The 16,557-nt window shown below is 39.3% G+C and overlaps 1 protein-coding gene across 2 annotated transcripts in view; it reads right to left on the reverse strand.

Moving 5' to 3' along the window:
• Positions 1-16,557, reverse strand: part of ITGB6 (integrin subunit beta 6) — a 101,319-nt gene that overhangs the window by 34,759 nt on the left and 50,003 nt on the right. For both annotated transcript variants that reach the window (NM_001131561.1, XM_024242886.2), the window contains 3 exon segments: positions 3,761-4,178; positions 4,392-4,526; positions 8,312-8,401. In NM_001131561.1, the coding sequence (NP_001125033.1) occupies positions 3,761-4,178; positions 4,392-4,526; positions 8,312-8,401 (643 nt within the window).

Below are 16,557 nucleotides of genomic sequence, written 5' to 3' on the forward strand. Positions count from 1 at the left end.
TCAGCAAATGTAAAAGAACACAAATTATAACAAACTGTCTCTCAGACCACAGTGCAATCAAACTAGAACTCAGGATTAAGAAACTCACTCAAAACTGCTCAACTACGTGGAAACTGAACAACGTGCTCCTGAATGACTACTGGGTACATAACAAAATGAAGGCAGAAATAAAGATGTTCTTTGAAACCAACGAGAACAAAGACACAACATACCAGAATCTCTGGGACACATTCAAAGCAGTGTGTAGAGGGAAATTTATAGCACTAAATGCCCACAAGAGAAAGCAGGAAAGATCTAAAATTGACACCCTAACATCACAATGAAAAGAATTAGAGAAGCATGAGCAAACACATTCAAAACTAGCAGAAGGCAAGAAATTACTAAGATCAGAGCAGAACTGAAGGAAATAGAGACACATAAAACCCTTCAAAAAATCAATGAATCCAGGAGCTACTTTTTTGAAAAGATCAACAAAATTGATAGACCACTAGCAAGACTAATAAAGAAGAAAAGAGAGAAGAATCAAATAGACGCAATAAAAAATGATAAAGGGGATATCACCACCGATCCCACAGAAATACAAACTACCATCAGAGAATACTATAAACACCTCTACGCAAGTAAACTAGAAAATCTAGAAGAAATGGATAGATTCCTCAACACATACACTCTCCCAAGACTAAACCAGGAAGAAGTTGAATCTCTGAATAGACCAATAACAGGTTCTGAAATTGAGGCAATAATTAATAGCTTACCAACCAAAAAAAGTCCAGGACAAGATGGATTCACAGCCGAATTCTACCAGAGGTACAAGGAGGAGCTGGTACCATTCCTTCTGAAACTATTCCAATCAATAGAAAAAGAGAGAATCCTCCCTAACTCATTTTATGAGGCCAGCATCATCCTGATACCAAAGCCTGGCAGAGACACAACAAAAAAAGAGAATTTTAGACCAATATCCTTGATGAACATCAAGGCAAATATCCTCAATAAAATACTGGCAAACCAAATCCAGCAGCATGTCAAAAAGCTTATCCACCATGATCAAGTGGGCTTCATCCCTGGGATGCAAGGCTGGTTCAACATACACAAATCAATAAATGTAATCCAGCATATAAACAGAACCAGTGGCAAAAACCACATGATTATCTCAGTAGATGCAGAAAAGGCCTTTGACAGAATTCAACAGCGCTTCATGCTAAAAACTCTCAATAAATTAGGTATTGATGGGACGTATCTCAAAATAATAAGAGCTATTTATGACAAACCCACAGCCAATATCATACTGAATGGGCAAAAACTGGACGCATTCCCTTTGAAAACTGGCACAAGACAGGGATGCCCTCTCTCACCACTCCTGTTCAACATAGTGTTTGAAATTCTGGCTAGGGCAATCAGGCAGGAGAAAGAAATAAAGGGTATTCAATTAGGAAAAGAGGAAATCAAATTGTCCCTGTTTGCAGATGACATGACTGTATATCTAGAAAACCCCACTGCCTCAGCCCAAAATCTCCTTAAGCTGATAAGCAACTTCAGCAAAGTCTCAGGATAGAAAATCAATGTACAAAAATCACAAGCATTCTTATACACCAATAACAGACAAACACAGAGCCAAATCATGAGTGAACTCCCATTCACAATTGCTTCAAAGAGAATAAAATACCTAGGAATCCAACTTAACAAGGGATGTGAAGGACCTCTTCAAGGAGAACTACAAACCACTGCTCAATGAAATAAAAGAGGATACAAACAAATGGAAGAACATTCCATGCTCATGGGTAGGAAGAATCAATATCGTGAAAATGGCCATACCGCCCAAGGTAATTTATAGATTCAATGCCATCTCCATCAAGCTACCAATGACTTTCTTCACAGAATTGGAAAAAACTACTTTAAAGTTCATATGGAACCAAAAAAGAGCCCACATTGCCAAGTCAATCCTAAGCCAAAAGAACAAAGCTGGAGGCATCACACTACCTGACTTCGAATTATACTACAAGGCTACAGTAACCAAAACAGCATGGTACTGGTACCAAAACAGAGATATAGATCAATGGAACAGAACAGAGCCCTCAGAAATAATGCCACATATCTACAACTATCTGATTTTTGACAAACCTGACAAAAACAAGCAATGGGGAAAGGATTCCCTATTTAATAAATGGTGCTGGGAAAACTGGCTAGCCATATGTAGAAAGCTGAAACTGGATCCCTTCCTTACATCTTATACAAAAATTAATTCAAGATGGATTAAAGATTTAAATGTTAAACCTAAAACCATAAAAACCCTAGAAGAAAACCTAGGCAATACCATTCAGGACATATGCATGGGCAAGGACTTCATGTCTAAAACACCAAAAGCAATGGCAACAAAAGCCAAAACTGACAAATGGGATCTAATTAAACTAAAGAGCTTCTGCAGAGCAAAAGAAACCACCATCAGAGTGAACAGGCAACCTACAGAATGGGAGAAAATTTTCGCAACCTACTCATCTGACAAAGGGCTAATATCCAGAATCTACAATGAACTCAAACAAATTTACAAGAAAAAAACAACCCCATCAACCAGTGGGCGAAGGATATGAACAGACACTTCTCAAAAGAAGACATTTATGCAGCCAAAACAGATGTGAAAAAATGCTCACCATCACTGGCCATCAGAGAAATGCAAATCAAAACCACAATGAGATACCATCTCACACCAGTTAGAATGGCGATCATTAAAAAGTCAGGAAACAACAGGTGCTGGAGAGGATGTGGAGAAATAGGAACAGTTTTACACTGTTGGTGGGACTGTAAACTAGTTCAACCCTTGTGGAAGTCAGTGTGGCGATTCCTCAGGGATCTAGAACTAGAAATACCATTTGACCCAGCCATCCCATTACTGGGTATATACTCAAAGGATTAGAAATCATGCTGCTATAAAGACACATGCACACGTATGTTTATTGCGGCACTCTTCACAATAGCAAAGACTTGGAACCAACCCAAATGTCCAACAACGATAGACTGGATTAAGAAAATGTGGCACATATATACCATGGAATACTATGCAGCCATAAAAAAGGATGAGTTCATGTCATTTGTAGGGACATGGATGAAGCTGGAAACCATCATTCTCAGCAAACTATCGCAAGGACAAAAAACCAAACACCATATGTTCCCACTCATAGGTGGGAATTGAACAATGAGAACACCTGGACACAGGAAGGGGAACATCACACACTGGGGCCCGTTGTGGGGTTGGGGGAAGGGGGAGGGATAGCATTAGGAGATATACCTAATGTTAAATGATGAGTTAATGGGTGCAGCACACCACCATGGCACATGTATACATATGTAACAAACCAGCGCGTTGTGCACATGTACCCTAAAACTTAAAGTATAATAAAAAAAAAAAAAGAAAAGGTCAGTCAGACACAGCTGCTTGGTCCAGAAAAACCTGGAAGGTAATGGAGTTCATATAACAGGCGCTTTTGTAGAGTCCGGGTATCAACCAGAGAGAAGGCACTTGTATCTTTCATCTACGCTTGGGGAAACAATAATAGATATAAGTTCAGTTGGCAGAAATCTCACCCCAAGTGAATGTTAGAGCCAGAAAACCTACAAGAGAAGATTTAGTTACCCGAGGTCTAAGGCTGATCAGCAAGTATTTATTGAGCACCTACTACGCCCAGGAAACTGGAAGGTGCAGAGGATGCCAAGCTCCTTGCTGATACTTGAGCAGCCACAGGGTAAGATGGATTTCAACATAGCCTACCTCCGCAGAGCAGCCCTTTGTGTCTCATGCAGGAGAAATTGTCACACTGGCAATAAGGCCCATAAATGTTTCCATAGGGAGACAAGTGGCAGATACACTGCCCACAGTAGCAGTCACCCCTTCCGCTGCAGGAGGGATGATCTGGGGCCTCCTTGCAGGAATCTGTGCTCAGTATGTCCTCGCCACACTCACAGCGAGGCCCCATGTGGCCAGGGTGGCAGGCACACACCCCACACTGGAAGGAGCCGTTCCCATGGTGACATTTGGAGCTGTTCACTTCCACTTCTTTCTGACAGTCGCAGTTGCATTCTGGACTGACAAGTAATTCCAGGGCGTCCCCCAGCCCCACAGGCTTTATGATAATGTGCCTGCTTCTTCTCTCGCAGTTTGGGATATTCACAGTCACGTTGAAGGAAGCCTGGAAAAGAAAATACTAATTATCCCCCTCCATCCACCAAAATGCATGAGGTGAAACAAGGCTTCACGGAAATCAGCTTTGCCAAAAGCATTTACTAGAAAATCTTTGAAAATTGCTTTTAAAATTCTTGAAAGAAATCCAGCTTCAGTGAGCTCAGCTAACTTCTGAACCATCCAGGTATTTATTCAGATGGTCTACTGGCCAGCTACTTACTGTGTCTCCCACTTTCATGTGAGAGCATTTCTTTTGGTGTTGGAAGAGGGTACCGTTGTTACAGATGGCTGTAAATGACAAGTTGAGTCCTTCAGTGTCTCCTAATACTTCCAGTTCCACCTCAGACCGCAGTTCCTTTAGTTACAACATAAAGAGTTCAGTGAAGTCACAACCCCAAAAATATAGCCAGAAGAAGAAACTGTGAATCATGTTCATTGAATTACAAATAAATAAAACTAAATTGGGTGTCAAAAGAAATTCAGTATATCATCAATCAAAAGCAAGAAAGTGAGCAATCATATATACATTTTATATATTATCAAATCTAAGGTGCCAACATTATAAGATACACCATTATCTTATGACAATTAAACTATGACAAAATACCTCAAGATGTTTCTGCACACCATATGAATCAGTCCTATCCATCTATCATTGCTTTGAAAATCATTTTATCCATTCTGAAGGATTTGGCAAATTCTCCTGCCCTGAGTTGCATAGATTGGCATATGAAAGGCAATTCTTTTGCTTATATCTCAGTAACAAAATTTAACAACAGCTTCCTTTATGTGTATCATGATTTCTTAGCTCCCGTAAACCAGCTGTTTGTTGCTTTGCAAAGAATCCAGAATTGAAGTCATTCCTCCACCAATGAATATTTGTTTCATTGATATCAAATTTACACCCTGCTGCTCTGTTTTGATACATTTCTGCATACATAATAAACTTTTCATCTCAATATCGAATCATAGTACACATTTTAAAATATATTTTAAAACAGCAATTAAACTTAATACTTAAGTAGCAACAATGCCTCTAATGAATTGAAGTAAGTACAATCACAATAGTCCATGAAAACTACATCATGACTGCTGCCTGGCACCACAATGGTGATTGTAACTCACCATCAATTGTAAGATGGAGCTCAATTTTAGAGATGTTAAAATGTGGGGGGAAAGTGTGCCTTAAAATCAATATTGGAATGTATTTAGTGTAGAGTTAGGTCTGGGGAATACTATAAGAACGCTTTCTGCCCTCAAGAAGTTTATCATCTTACTTTCTCTATTCCTTGTTCACTTATAAAATAAAAGTCTGTATTGTAGGTGAACAAAACCAAATTATGAAAAATAGAAAAACAGAATAAAACAATTTAGAAATATTATGAATTAATTTACACTTCAGTTAATCCAAAAGTTTTAAGTCCACATATCCATTTTCTTGTTGGCATTTAAAAAGCACATTCAGCTTCAAATTTCCCTTAAGTATAATTTTTTAAAAATTTGTTTTATTTTTAATTTGTGTGGGCATATAGTAGGTGTTTATATTTATGGAGAAATGAGATGCTTTGATACCTTATGTGTAAGTTTGCCAAATGTATAGTAAAATGACCCTGCCTTCCTCCAAAATCTGTTTATACTGAAATAATAAGATTAAAGTAGAAGCAATGTTGGAGATAGAGTCAGGAGCTAAATAAAAATTAAGGGATATGAGCTAGAAGACTGTGACAGCAATTATGAGGACTAGTGGATGACATGATCTGACCCAAATAAAGCAAATTTCAGCATTGCTATAATTTAACAGCATATTGCAAATTTGACCAGGAATATTTTAGTGTGAATTTCCCAAGGAAAGGACATAAATGCTTATTTGTATTTTTCATAGTTTCATTCATTCATTTTTTGAGCATCTCTTATGAACCAGGAAAAACAAAAGAAACCAAGTCAATTCCCTCCTGGAATTTAAACACAAGCAGAGGAACTTATCCTTGGGAATTGCTGATATTTCGGTAGCTTTTATTATACTATCAGGGAAGAAAGAAAATTAGTGAATGATGATCAGATAAGTACACATCGGTATTTAAGGTTTTTAAAAATATCAATATGGCACTGTAAAATACTGAGCTGAAGTTTGTAGCCACAAAGTTATAAACACAAATTGTCTACCTCTGCCCTACTAGAGGTCAGTCAGAAGCATTTTATGTTTTCTCTTAATGTATTCTCTTTCCTTCTCTCTCTTTTTATAGACTAGAAAGAAATTCGGTCTATGTGTCCCCATATTTTAAATTCTTTTTAGCATACATTTAAAAATAACAGTAGAAAAATAATTTGAACTAGTGCCAGGATCTATTACAGACTTTGCCCTGTGAATCATAAAGTTCTAATAATAACTCTAGTGCAAGATGGTTTCATTTAAGAATAATAGACACTTCTTAGTATTTCTGAGATAGTAAAACAAGGACAGAAGATTTAATTCAAATGTTTAATGCCTTGATTTCAACTACCCTGTAAGTTATGTGACGTATTTGGGATCTTAAAGTGAGCCATAACCTCTGGCAGAGCAAGCAGAGGCATGGGGGCTGCTCTCACTGGAGGGGGAAATATTTTTGACAATTCAGTGTTTTCTAATCTGCTTAGTTTCTCTGATGATGTTAGTGGCCAACACTGTTGAGCGTATTGGATTCGAAAAAATGGCATGCATTCTGACACAGTGAAGGATTGCTGTGTGATTTTATTTGATTCTATACATTAAAACTTTAATTACTGCATGAGAGGGAGGAAGGTTTTTATAGCGTTTTGTTGATAAGCATTCCTGTCTGGAAGAATTCCAAGCATGAGCTAATGTGGTGATGAATTTGATGTGATATAAGAAAACTGAAATTTCTGAGGCTATCAGTAAAACAAACAAAATGAAACAAAACCATCATCTTATAATTTTAATGGACACATCTGTATTTTATTTTCTGAAGAAATGAAGTACTTGAGAAGGAATATCTTGCTTTTCTTCCTTCAGGGGAGTTTCAAAATTGGTGGGGCAAAGTCAAAATTATTGGGGAGTTTTTTTTTTCTTTCCAAAATATGTAGCTCTCATTTCCCCTAAAGTCCTTCAAAGACGTCTGTGAGAAGATAGGCCTATTTTTAAAAACTTTCCATGTTGATTCTGATATGTCATTTTAGCTAAGGAATGCTGGTTCAGTACATGCTAAATGTTGGCGTATATTACAGATGGGCCTTTTTTTTGTAATTTTAAAACATCAAAAATCAGGAGAATTGTTATTCACTTGTTCTTACATAGTTGCTGTTTACAGTAATAGTAGAGCTTTACTTCTTACTAAAAAATTTACTTTTTTTCATTCCTATCCTAATTTAGGGCTTCTTCTTTCTCTCTCTGTATGTGTATTTCTTTGTAAGTAAAGGCAAAAAAAAGGAGGAGGGGGTGATATTTAGGAACCTAAATTAAAAATAATTGACAACCGGCCGTCCATTGTTGACTAATGGAGTTATGAAACGGAGACAAAGAATGAGAACATAACAACACCGTAGGTATATATTCTAATTTTAAGGGAGGAATTCTGTCCTCAGGTACTAATTCCCAAAGTCAAAGCAAAAATTTACACACCTACTCATAAACCAGTGGAAAGTGTCCCTAGTTCCCCAAAGTATAGAAACTAAAAAGTGGCATTCTTTGTGTACTGGTGTTTTGGTGGATAGCCAACACTTGTATTTTTGCTTGAGTTATGACCTAGTATCGTCAAGCCTGTAGAGTTAGCTCTCTACATAACTCTGTCACTCGCTGGCAATTTAAACTTCATTTTTTTTCAGATGGAGGAGAGCTTAATTGTGTGACTCGTGGAGCCTTTAAAATTTTGCTGGCAACAATGTTACTGTTGCTTATTATTATAAAAACAACCTCAACTTTATGATCAGTTTTATGATTTTTCTATCTTCAGCTCCACCTTCCAGGAAGAAGATCAGCAAGCAAAATGAACAAAATTTATATTTTGGCCTGCATTCATGCAGAGACTTTTTTTGGATAAGCACTCTCTCTACCAACAAGTAACTAACATTTAACTGCCTAAATCACATCTTAGTTTTTGAATACCAAAGAAATGCAAAAAAGAAGCCAGCTGTAAAATATCCTACTTCATAAGCTGAGATGATCAGCTGGAGAATGTTTCCGGAGTCCTTCTGAAGTAGCCCTACTGTAGCTCCAGGAATAAGTTTTGCGTAATTCTGTAAACAGAAAAAGAGTAAGTCAATCTTTGTTTCCTCACGGTAATTGAGAAAAGTGTGGGTTTGAGCCTGCTGGCTATGATTGCTTCTATTTAACTGGCCAGGGAAAACAGGTTCGTGATAACAAACCTGCTTTTCTCCTGAAACTGTAGCCTTTACTTGGTGATGCTTCCTGTTCTCAAGTGGAAAATGGACTGGACAGAGTCAGCACTGGGGAAATCTAGGGTCTGTGATTGCCATGGTCTAAGGCTGTGATTTTTATCTCCAGAGGAGTCAAGTCTCAAATAATAGTAGCATTTATATAACATCTTCCATTCGTGAAGCATCCTTTGTCCAAAACATTCTCAGCACACACGCAGGAACTTCTCTTTTTGTAATGTTGCAGAAACCAAGGTTTGGTGCACATGGGCAATGAGGGGAATCAGGTCGCTCTGTAAGTCATTCAGTTTAGAGGCCTTCAGGAGTAACCGCTTGGTGGAGAAAGAGAGTGAATGATTGGATGCTTGCACTGAGCTCTCCCTTACTCCTGGTAATGAGCTCCCTTTCAGGATGCTAGCACCGTGCTGGGGTTGGTTGGAACTGCTCCCACCACATCACCGTGGAGTGAGTCAGAAGCTAGTGCAGAAAGCATTCTTTACCCACAGTGTTTTTTCCTGAGGCGTCATTCCCACCTGAGAACTAGCAATATGAGTTCATCATCACTCCAGGCATTGGGCATGGCCAGGGAATGAGGCACGGCAAAGAAGGGAATTTTCCAGACAGCTGGAAATTTCCCCACCCTGGAGTTTTATGTTTTAAATTTTGTTGTTTTCAAATGAAAAGTTTTATGAGGTGTGTGATAGACATACCTGTCTTCTTAAACAAAGATTCCCCAAAATACTTTGGCTTTTTCTTGAAGGAATAGAGTTATACTTATCAATATTAACTACAGTTTTGCCAGGAATGCTGGCTCACGTCTGTAATCCCAGCACTTTGAGAGGTCAAGGCAGGCAGATCATTTGGGCTCAGGAGTTCAAGACCAGCCTGGCCAACATGGTGAAATCCCGTCTCTACTAAAAATACAAAAATTAGCTTGGTGTGGTGGCACGCCTGTAGTCCCAGCTACTTGGAGGCTGAGGCAGGAGGATCGCTTAAGCCCAGGAGATTGAGGCTGCAGTGAGCTGATATGTTGCCACTGCACTCCAGCCTGGGTGACAAAGTGAGACCCTGTCTCAAAAAAATCATAATAATAAATTAAATAAACTATGGTTCTATAATCATCAAAGGCTTTTGAAATCTCCGGAGAGGTCACACCCATACCAAGTATGCTCTGACTGTTACATTGTTGTTTCTTATATGTGTTTTTAAATGATTTCTACCTTCTCCTTGGTGAGCTCTAAGGTATTACTCACCTACTAATTTACTCATTTATCTATTTACTGTTGCATTCAACATCTACTAAGTAGGTTTTCTATACTGTACTATGTCAACAACCACTCTTTCTTTCAGCTTGGTCTTCTGAGTTGCTGTGTGCTATGAAATTGGATGACTGAATTTATTAAAATTGTATGTAGAAAAGAGTAAGTAAGCTTTGAGTAAAGGATTTAAGGCATCTCATATAGTTCAAACATGATGATATTCTATCTTATTTAAAGAAGATGTAAGTGTTTTAGAAAATGCACAAAACTAAATTAGAATGGCTAATTATCATTAATTATAATAGTGATACTAAGAAAATAAATTAGGACAAAGAGAACCAAGGAGAGGAACAAATGAAGCCAGGGCAACGTTAGAACACAGAATGCATGCAGGGTGCCCCAGGCAGTTGCTAGAAGTGGGTCCCTGGGTGAGTCCAAGCTTTCTACACCTGTGTGGAAAAATGGGTTTTGGTTTTGATTTGAGGGTTTGTAATGTTCGTCTTATTTCAGTGGTCACGATTGTGTTGAAGTTTGAAGTCAGTAGAAATCTAATTATTTTTGTTGTTGTTGTTAATTTTTATTTTTAGAGACAAGGTCTCACTCTGTTGCCCAGGCTGGAGTGCAGTGGCCTGATCATAGCTCACTGTAGCTCGAACTCCTAGACTCAAGCAATGCTCTCACCTCAGCCTCCCAAAGTGTTGGGATTACAGGTGTGAGCCACTGAGCCTGGTAAAATCTGAACTCTTAACAGTGTGAGATGCTGCTCTGCCTTGACACTGTTTTATTATTGAGGGGGCTGTGGGCAGTAATCCAGGTAACATTCCTTACCTTACTTTGTGTCCCACATTGCTGCCTGATGATGGAGGACCCCCTTTTGTTTCCCTGAGTCAGGGGAAACTTATAAAATACAAGGAAGGCACTGGTTTATGGACTTACCTTTTCAAATAAACATATGTCACAAAGGGCTGTGAAGCATGTGACATGTGGTTAACAGTGAATACCTACACAGGAACTTGAATTCCACTTAAGTGAAGCTGGAATGTGTGTAAATTTGACTGATCCCAGAAGAGATGGCAGAGGGAAACTTTCGAGCTTGACAAAGAAACGTTTAGGTCTCTTAGGAAAAGGATTTCAAGGCTCTTAGCTTTTTATGAAACTGCTATCCTTGAAAAACATCCTGAGAACCCCAGGACTGAGGTGTCACAGATATATTCTGCAAGCACTAGTTCAAGTGGGCCTCCAAATTTGCGGTTAATTCTTGGCTAACAAAGCCAAACCCATCCACTTCCTAAAGCATAATTATAATCCTGCATGTGGTATGACATTTGGCATTTGGCTATTAGGACAAGTGGTTGCCATTAATCGCTGACTTCCACTAGAGTGACGATATAAAAGTGTTGGCAGCCAGTAGCAGTAACCAGTGGTTAACACTGACAATTGCGCAGAGGAAAACTATTAATTAATTTCTGGATGCTGAGTTCCCCCAAAAGCATTTCAAACAATTAACTAAAAATATGGACAATTTGGCTTCCTGCTCTAACACTGTCAAAATTTATACTTTAAATATTGTAGTATTATGATTACTGTAAATATCATGTGTCAAATGCCTTCCTTTCATTAAAGTCTTAACGCACTATTATAAATCGTTGTAATTAAACATGTTTAATGTTAGAAAAAGGATGATTTTGCATGCCTGGATGTGATGAATTATAGCATTTGTGACTCTAAAAGATGGTGCTTGGATATTAGAAAAGGTGAACACTGCAAACGTGATGTTGCATGAGCTGATTAGAAATGCAAGGTCTTATGCTTGGGCTTGAATTCTCTACTATCTATCTGCAGATTATCCTAATTATGGATTTTCCCCATCCTCCCTACCATACCACCCAGGAGTTCCTGAGGTTGCTTTTCTCACTCATTCTTTCTGATTACCTTAGTTTTCTTAACTTCCTTCTTCAAGCCCTATTTATCTCTTCACTCGGCCCCCATCTCCAAAAAGATTACGTATATATTCAACAGTCTGCATTTGTTCCCTGGAAATCTCCTCTTTGTGGAAGAGAAAGCACAAGAAACCGACAGAGAGCTATTTAGCAGGCAGGTGTGATACAGAGGAAACACCTGCATTCCCACCTGCACATCCTGGGCTCCTCTCAGAGAGGGACTCCCAGTTTGGTGCCTCTCAGTGTCTGGCTGCCAGAACCAGCTGTCAGGTGTGCACTCCTGCTTGGCTCAGGGCAGAGGAACATGCGGTCACACACGTGCTGCCTGGTTAACTGTGGACAGGCTGTTGGTTGGCCTTCTCTTCAAAAAGACTCCTGTTGAGGACCTTACAGAGCCTCTCTGGCTTTGGTGATATCCTGGCTTTCTGACCTGCAGAAGGGGCAGCTCCTGATATTACCCCCATTCCTGCTCTGACTGTATCTCCTGTGTGCGTAGCTCTTCAGAACCTGGCTGTCTGCTGGGTCAGTGTTTCGTATTAAATGTATCCTTGCTGGGTACCTTAATTTGGTTTCTGCTTTGGACAGTAACTCTACTGGGCCCTTATAGCCCATTCTTGTGACATTTCTACTATAGTCTCAGAGACCCCTCCTACCTCAGAGCTCAGTAGCCCTCATTTGATAGAGACCATGTGAGGCATGCCCTTCATTTGAGGGTGAGAAGTCACAAGTCGAGTGGTCACATATCAGCTAGCAGCAATTTTTTCTTGCTTTTATTATTATTTTAATGGATGCATAATAAACTGCACATATTTATGGGGTACAGTGTGATATTTTGATACACATATATGATGTTTAATGATCAAACCTATCACATTTTAATAAAGAATTTGTAAAACCAAATGCTCAGAGCAGCCGGCTGCTTCCCTTTAGACTCTCTGCTTGCTTAACTCTCTTTATGAAGCCTCACTAATGTGTCACTAATGCTACTTTATTTTATGCTCACAGCACTGTTTGTTTTCAATATTATACTATTAACCAACATCAATGTTTCTAATCTGAAAATAGACTTACTATATGTATTCTACTGAAATCTTTAGTAAATACTAAAAGATTGGCTTACATAGACTGAGAATATATGATGTCATATAATCTGTTCACAAATTTCTCTTCTAATCTTTCTAAGTATTTTTTGTCATTACTTTGTATCTCTTTAGCCAGCAGCTAGCATTCTCTCTCTCCCTCTCTCTCCCTGTTTCTCTCACTCTCTTTCTTTCTTATAAACTTCAATGGCAGCATAACATACAGAGTGTGCCAGTAATAAATACACAGTTCAAGAAATATTTAAAGAGTAAACAAGCAAATACCATCACCCAGAAAAATCAAGAGATAGAATATAAGTTAGGCTCAGTGGCTCATGCCTGTAATCCCAACACTTTGGGAGGCTGAGGTGGGTATATCACTCAAGTCTAGGGGTTCGAGACCAGCCAGGTAACATAGTGAGACCCCATCTTCACAAAAAATACAAAAATTAGCCTGGCATGTTGGTGTGCACCTGCAGTGCCAGCTACTGGAAGGCTGAGGTAGGAGGATTGCTTGAGTCTGGGAGGTTGGGGCTGCAGCCACTGCATTGCAGCCTGGGTGACAGAGTGAGACCTTGCTTCAGAAAAAAAAAAAAAAAAAAAAAAAAAAAAGGAAAGGAAAGGAAAGAAGGAAGGAAGGAGAAAGAAAGAAAGAGAGAAAGAAACAAAGAAGAAAGAAAAGAAAGAGAATATAACCAGCTCCCTAGTATCTTCCCTTGTATTGCCTCCCAGTCATTACTCCTCCCCACAAAAGCACAATCACTATTTTGACTTTTATCACTGTAGAAGTCAGGGGAGTTATCTTCACCGCCTTATGGTTAACAAGAATATCTTAAGTAGGATAGAAAAAGCACTACCCATAAAGGAAAAGATTAATAAATAAGACTTAAAATTTATAATTTCATTTACAGATTTAATGCAATGCCAATCAAAATGCCATCAAATTATTTTGTGGATATGAACAAACTGATTCTAAAGTTTCTATGGAAAGGCAAAAGATCCAGAATAGCCAACTCAACACTGAAGATGAACAAAGTTGGAGGATTGACACTATCTGACTTCAAGACTTACTATAAAGCTGAAGCAATCCAAAGAGTGTGGTATTGACAAAAGAATAGTCAGACAAATGTAACAGAATAGAGAGCCCAGAAATAGACCTACATAAATATAGTCAATTGATCCTTGACAAAGGAGCAAAGGCAACACAATGGAGCAAGGATAGTCTTTTCAACAAACGGTGCTTGAACAACTGGACATCCACATGAAAAAAAAATCTAGACACATTATTACACCCTTCACAAACATTAGCTCAAAATGATCACAGACCTAAATGTAAAATGCAAAACCATAAAACTCCAAAAAGATAATGGTAGAAAAATCTAGATTATCTTGAGTATGTCGATGATTTTTAGATACAACACCAAAGGCACAATCCATGAAAGAAAAAATTGGTAAGCTGGACTTAAAATTAAAATCTTCTACCTGTGAAAGACGATGTCAAAAGAACAAGAAAACAAGTCATGGACTGGAAGAAAATATTTGCAAAATACGCATCTACTACAGGACTATTACCAAAATATACAAAGAACTCTTAAAACTCAACAAGAAAACAAACATTTCAATTAAAAAATGATCCAAAGACCCTAACAGACATATTACCAAAGAAGATACAGAGATGGCAAATAGGCATATGAAAACATGCTCCACATTAAATGTCAGCAGGGAAATGCAAATTAAACAACAATGAAATACCTTTATGCGTGTATTAGAATGGCCAAATCCAGAACACTGACAACACCAAATGCTGACTAGGATGTGGAGCAATAGGAATTCTCATTCATTGCTGGTGGGAAGGCAAAATGATACGGCCACTACAAAAGACAGTGTGGTAGTTTCTTGCAAAACAAAACAAACACTTACTATATGATCCAGTGATCAAACTCTTTGGAATTTACCAAAAAGAGTTGAACACTTCCAAGATGGCTGAATAGGAACAGCTCCAGTCTGCAGCTCCCAGCATGATCGACGCAGAAGACGAGTCATTTCTCTATTTTCAACTGAGGTACCTACTTCATCTCACCGGGACTGGCTGGACAGAGGGTCAGCTGACAGAGGGTGAGCTGAAGCAGGGCGGGCCATTGCCTCACCCGGGAAGTGCAAAGGGTCAGGGGGATTTCCCTTTCCTAACCAAGGGAAGCCATGACAGACTACCTGGAAAAACGGGACATTCACACACAAATACTGTGCTTTTCCCAAGGTCTTAGCAACTGGCAAACAAAGTGATTCTCTCCCGTACCTGGCTAAGTGGCTCCCATGCCCATGGAGACTTGCTCACTGCTAGTGCAGCAGCCTGAGATCGATCTGCGAGACGGCAGCCTGGCTGGGGAAGGGGCATCTGCCATTGCTGAGGCTTTAGTAGGTAAACAAAGCAGCCAGGAAGCTCAAATTGGGTGGAGCCCACCGCAGCTCAACAGGGCCTGCTGCCTCTAGACTCCACCACTGTAGGCAGGGCATAGCTGAATAAAAGGCAGCAGACAACTTCTGCAGACTTAAACGTCCCTGTCTGACATCTCTGAAGAGAGCAGTGGTTCTCTCAGCACGGCGTTTGAGCTCTGAGAACAGACAGACTACCTCCTCAAGTGGCTCCCTGATCCCCATGTAGCCTAACTGGGAGACACCTCCCAGTAGGGGCCAACAGACACCTCATATAGGTGGCTGCCCCTCTGGGACAAAGCTTCCAGAAGAAGGATGAGGCAGCAATATTTGCTGTTCTGCAATATTTGCTCTTCTGCAGCCTCTGCTGGTGATACCCAGACAAACAGAGTCTGGAGTGGAACTCCAGCAAACTCCAACACACCTGCAGCTGAGGGACCTGACTGTTAGAAGGAAAACTAACAAACAGAAAGGAATAGCATCAACATAACAAAAAGGACATCTACACCAAAACCCCATCTGTAGGACACCAACATCAAAGACCAAAGGTAGATTAAATCACAAAGATGGGGAGAAACCAGAGCATAAAAGCTGAAAATTCTAAAAATCAGAGTGCCTCTTCTCCTCCGAAGAATCACAGCTCCTCACCAGCAATGGAACAAAGCTGGACGGAGAATGACTTTGACAAGTTGACAGAAGTAGGCTTCAGAAGGTGGGTAATAACAGACTTCTCCAAGTTAAATGAGGATGTTCGAACCCCTTGCAAGGAAGCTAAAAACCTTGAAAAAAGATTGGACAAAAGGCTAACCAGAATAAACAGTGTAGAGAAGGCCTTAAATGACCTGATGGAGCTGAAAACCATGGCACAAGAACTTCATGATGCATGCACAAGCTTCAATAGCCAGTTCAATCAAGTGGAAGAAAGGGTATCAGTGATTGAAGATCAAATTAATGAAATAAAGTGAGAAAACAAGGTTAGAGAAAAAAGAGTAAAAGGAAACCAACAAAGCCTCCAAGAAATAGGGAAGTATGTGAAAAGACCAAATCTATGTCTGATTGGTATACCTGAAAGTGATGGGGAGAATGGAACCAAATTGGAAAACACTCTGCAGGATATTATCCAGGAGAACTTCCCCAACATAGCAAGGTAGGCCAACATTCAAATTCAGGAAATACAGAGAACACTACAAAGATACTCCTTGAGAAGAGCAACCCCAAGACACATAATTGTCAGATTCACCAAAGTTGAAATGAAGGAAAAAGTGTTAAGGACGGCTAGAGAGAAAAGTCAGTTTACCCACAAAGGG

The sequence above is a fragment of the Pongo abelii genome, chromosome 11 (assembly GCF_028885655.2).
Source record: "Pongo abelii isolate AG06213 chromosome 11, NHGRI_mPonAbe1-v2.0_pri, whole genome shotgun sequence".
NCBI classification, from domain to species: Eukaryota; Metazoa; Chordata; class Mammalia; order Primates; family Hominidae; genus Pongo; species Pongo abelii.